Below are 4,878 nucleotides of genomic sequence, written 5' to 3'. Positions count from 1 at the left end.
CCACCCCGACCTAACAAAAAGATGGAGGGGGAGGGGTTCAGGGGGGCCTGAAATTGTTTGACCATAATTTAATGTTTTACATTAGGTTTGATAGGCTATCATCTGTCCATATTGGCATTCGCATCAAATAGTAATCGTTTAGAACCAGAAGTAATCGTCTTTGGGGTCAAAACTAGTATCCCCAAACGCGACCCAGATTCTAAGTTGTACCGCTAGATCTATGCATACGGCCCATCCATCTATAAATAAGCATAGCATCGAGGCTAGGCCTATGTGTATGACCCTCCATTTACCATAAAGCTAGGCTTTGTAGGCGGCACATAAACTATCAAATCGGATACTACAAGTGGACCACCCTAACCGTGGAAGTGCGCCGGCCCTATATAAAGGGCATGGGAGCCGGGCTACCCGGGAAACGCGCTGGCTCCTAGGGCTGACCTACTTCGACCGGGAAGCGCACAGGCCCTATATATCTGAAGGGCATAGAATAGACGCTGACCTTCTTCAATGGAAAATTTCGGTATTCCTTATATATATGGAAAATGACGTTTTAAATTACAGATCAAAGTCATAAATAGTTATCAATGACTTTGCAAGTTTTTTTGACCTCGTAGAACGTCTCTTGGCCAAGATATCGATCGATAAAGTGATGCAGTCCAGCCAAAGATCGTTCACAACGAGATAGTTCACCTCTTTCTTTGAGTCAATTAAAAGAGGGTCCACAAAATCCGGTGGCGTCTTCTTCGAAAAAGAGCGAATTTTGTGAACAGAGTTACCCTACTTGTGTGAAAAACAACATTTTAAAGTGAAACTAACAAGAGCCACACGCATAGCCACAGGCTAAGACAAAAGGATCACTATTTGTTTAGTACCGTCTAGGCATTTAAGCCTAGAATCTACAATCTAGATCTAGATGTAATATCTAGATGATCTACTTCAGACTCTGAAAAAATTAATTGAGATATCATTACACCACCACTTTGCAAAGTTTTTGAGGTTCATGCCATCAATAGCATTACTCCAGCGAAGCCTGTCCTCACTGTCCTGAGCATCCTTTTCTATCTGTTTCCATAATGTCCCGGCTTTTTCAATTTCCGCTTGTACTGCTCGCCTCCATGTCATCTTTGGTCTTCCCTTTTTACGTTTTCCTTGTGGGTTCCAAGTTAAAGCCTGCCTGATGATGCTTGTTGGGGGTCTCCTCAGGGTGTGTCCAAACCATTTCCATTTCTTCACCTGTATGTCTTCCTTTACTGGCCTTTGGCTTGTTCTTTCCCCCAGTTGAGCATTAGTGACTTGACCGTACCACTTGATCCCCACTCTCCTTCGTAGACATCCATACGAAGCTCTGCAGTTTCCTTGCTGCTGATACTGTTTATGTCTCTGAACCATACAGTAGAACAGTCTTCACATATATATATCTACTGAGAATAATTTCAGTACTGAGGGCCACCGCAAATCAATAATTTTCTATCTCCATCAGTCTTATCAGATTGCTGAACTCTTTCCCCCCCCCCCCCCCCCCCCCTTTTTTTTTTTTTTTTTTTTTTGGGGGGGGGGGGGGGGGGGGGGGGGGGGACACCGTAATTTGTTCATTTTCTCAAATCTACTGATTTTCGGTTGTTTCTCAGTATTAAAATCACGCATGTGCTTGCTAATTCATACTTAAATGAACCATTCAGTTACTATATAGCCATAGTGTTGTAGTTCTCATTTTGCTCAGCAGGGTCTGTCTTGTGTGTAGAATCTGACAAACCTCTTTGTTTGTCTGTTTTGTTTTCCAACTTATTCTGGTCTTTGTCAAAGTCCAGGTCTCTGCGCCATAGGAATATAGGGAAGATGTAGCATTCCAACATTTTCTTTCTTAAAGTGAGAAATAGTTCCTGGATAGTTTGTTCATTCGGTTGAATCTTGATTTGCAGCTGCTGTTCTTATGTTTATTTCTTTTTCACTTCTTCCATCATCTGTGATTTTTGCCCGTAGATACTTGAATTGGTGCACTTGTTTGATTTTCTCCCCGTCTATAGTTATGTCTGTTGTTTTTCCAGAAGATTTTGATAAGACCATTGTTTCTGTTTTCCTGGTGTTCCTATCGAGGCCTGCCTTACTGCTGTTCCTTTTCACTTTTTTTCACAATTTTAGAAAGATATTCATTTTTGTTTGCAAGCAGCTGTATTGTCTGCGTATCTCAGGTTATTGATGTTGTGGCCCCCAATAGAGGCTCCCCCCATGTTTTTGAGATTCTCTAAAAATAAACTCTGTAAAGATGTTTAAAAAATAGGGAGAGAGGACACAACCTTGTCTCACTCTATGGATTTTGATATATTCTGATATTTCATTACACACTTTAATTTTAATTGCTGCCAGTAAAGACTTCTTATGATTCTTATGTCTTTGCCATCAATACCTAGATCTATCTTCTCCAAACACTCAATCAGCCTGATGTGATTGGTTCTGTCAAAAGATTTTGAGAAGTCAATAAAGCAGGCAAAGAGGACTTTTTGGACTTCTGTGCTTTTGTGTTCATGCAGAAGATTCCTTCTCTGGTGCCACTTCCAGTCCTGATTCGAAACTGAACTGTTCTTCTCCAATTTATTTGTCAATTTTGCCCTTGATTCTCCTCAAAATGACTTTCAAAAATATTTTCATGATATGTGGCATGAAACTGATGCTCCTGAAGTCCTCGCATTTTTTTGCTTTTTTGGGATGATAATATGTAATAAACCGATTGGAGTAGCTCCTCTGGTAAATATGTCCTGAGTCATAGATATTGTATAAAAATAATATAAACTGGACGTTATCGCTTCTTTCTCAAGTGTCAGTGCCTCATTTTCCTGTGAAAAATATGGCAGAGAGCATCATTCTCATTGCAGAACTAGTTTAGAATTTGCTTATGAAATGTTTCTTTGAGAAAAGGGTTAAAGAGGTAAGTGTACAGCTTCAGGATAGGGCTGTAGGACTAGATGGGTAAAAGGATTTCTAAACACGCAGTTTACTTATCATTGATTATGGGCACATTAACATTTTTTTAAATCTAAACCTTCGTGATGTCACTCCGGTTCTTCTTTTTTTTTTGTGGTAAGTTTGACGGTGCTCGCAACTGCGTAAGGTCATATGAGCGTGCGGGACACACAAAACATTTTCTATTGGTGGGAAATTTTGAATTTTGCCCGTGCGGCGGCCAAAGCCTACTCTTATCGATTTTGGACTGCCAAGGGATCTTTGACGTGCGCAACTTGAACACGGGAGTTCTTCTTTTTTGTGGCCGGAGGGACATCTGAAAAAATTAAATGCTCTTGTAATGATGACTGATATAGGATATTGCTTTGGTGAATTCGCTTAGACAGGTTTTTTAAAATGAATATTCAGCACTTCACAAATTTAAAGCAAGGTCATTATAAAAAATTCTTTTGTTGCACAATGTCATACTTTTACAGTGCTGCATTTTAATTTTAAAATACAATCGAACCTACTATAATGAATGGTCATCTGAATATGAGACAATCACCTGTACATATTATGGCCACTTCAGTTTCCTCCCTGGCGTTAAATTTTATTTTTTAAAATATTAAATGTTATAATGGCACTGTCTACGATGGTCACTTTTCTTCAAAACGATGAGAGATTGTCTAAGATATTTCTGATTGTATTTTTTTCTTTAAAAAATGTGTTTAATTTTGTTTGGGCTTTTAAAAATCTTTCAGTGACAAGACCATATCAGAAAGTGTGTTCGACTTTATCTCGGACGTTGTGCCTCAGGTGGGACAAGCCTACTCATCTGTGAGTCCAAAGACTGAGGAAAAAGAAAAGGTTCTATGGATCTTGCTGGAGGATTGTGATGTGAATGGTAAGTTATTGAGGAGAAGGAAATGGTTCATTTGTTTGGTGAAAGTTTTATGGCGCTCGCAACTACCTAAGTTCATATATATGAGCGTGCAAATGTACTTCAGTGGATCTTGGCGGGGGGTTGTGATGTTAATGATAATTTATTGATTATTGAGGAAAAGGAAAAGTCCAGGGGATCTTGCCGGAGGATTGGTATGTTAATTGTAAGTTATTGATTATTGAGAAGGTAAGTGCTCAATGGATTTTGCTGGATGTAAATGGTAAGTGACAGAGAAGGCTAGACTTCCTGGTGTAGATCAGAGAAATAATCCATTGTGACTGTCCTATCAACTTGTGGCACAACTGTCCCATTGCTGGGGGTGCCGCTACTTATTAACAGAAATCTATGGTGTTGTGGTTTCTTCTTAGGCAGCGTTTGTTTTGTCGTCTCTTCTGCTTTCTCTCTGTAATGCTGATATAATGACAGCTGAGAGTCCAGTTTATGCTAAAGAAAATTTTGTAAAATTTGAAAATACTCCCGTGACCTGACACTTTAGTTTTTTTTCGCTTTTGCTCTACATCTTGGATATTTTGTTTTGATGTTTGCTTGTTGTTGGTTTTTTTATGGGGGGGGGGTTGGTAAGTGTTTTACGGCGCTCGCAATTGCTTAAGGTCATATGGGTGTGGCAGAAAGACAGACAAAATAGACACAACAAATTGATTTTTTAATTTGGAAAAAGCCAGCAAGTTGGGATCTTCAACACCCTACCACCTCCTCCCGCTTCGCAAACAAGCCAGAATTGACAATCTTTATTACTTTTGGAGCCGTAAGTCTATTTTCTTCTCTCACAAATCGTTGTTTTTGCTCAGACATAGTTAATCAATTTGTTTTGTATCCCAATGGAGAGTACAAAGAGGTGAGTATAGGCTGGGATCCAGGACTTCTTTGATTTAATGAGACGCCTTAAGGTCCTCGGGTGTACGTATAGATCATAATCATCAGCATCATCATCATCATCATCATCATCATCATCATCATCATCATCATCATCATCA

The 4,878-nt window shown here is 39.5% G+C and overlaps 1 protein-coding gene across 3 annotated transcripts in view; it reads left to right on the top strand.

Moving 5' to 3' along the window:
* Window positions 1-3,701: 3,701 nt before the first annotated feature.
* The window catches only part of LOC101861340 (breast carcinoma-amplified sequence 3), a gene marked incomplete at both ends in the record, with an annotated part of 27,854 nt that continues 26,677 nt past the window's right edge, over window positions 3,702-4,878 (top strand). For all 3 annotated transcript variants that reach the window (XM_013090857.1, XM_035973647.1, XM_035973646.1), the window contains 1 exon segment: window positions 3,702-3,844. In XM_013090857.1, coding sequence (XP_012946311.1) covers window positions 3,702-3,844 — 143 coding nt within the window.

This window comes from Aplysia californica, unplaced genomic scaffold (genome assembly GCF_000002075.1).
Source record: "Aplysia californica isolate F4 #8 unplaced genomic scaffold, AplCal3.0 scaffold01585, whole genome shotgun sequence".
Classification (NCBI taxonomy): domain Eukaryota; kingdom Metazoa; phylum Mollusca; class Gastropoda; order Aplysiida; family Aplysiidae; genus Aplysia; species Aplysia californica.
Note: the sequence above shows the minus strand (reverse complement) of the source record. Positions and strands in the feature narration are given on the sequence as shown.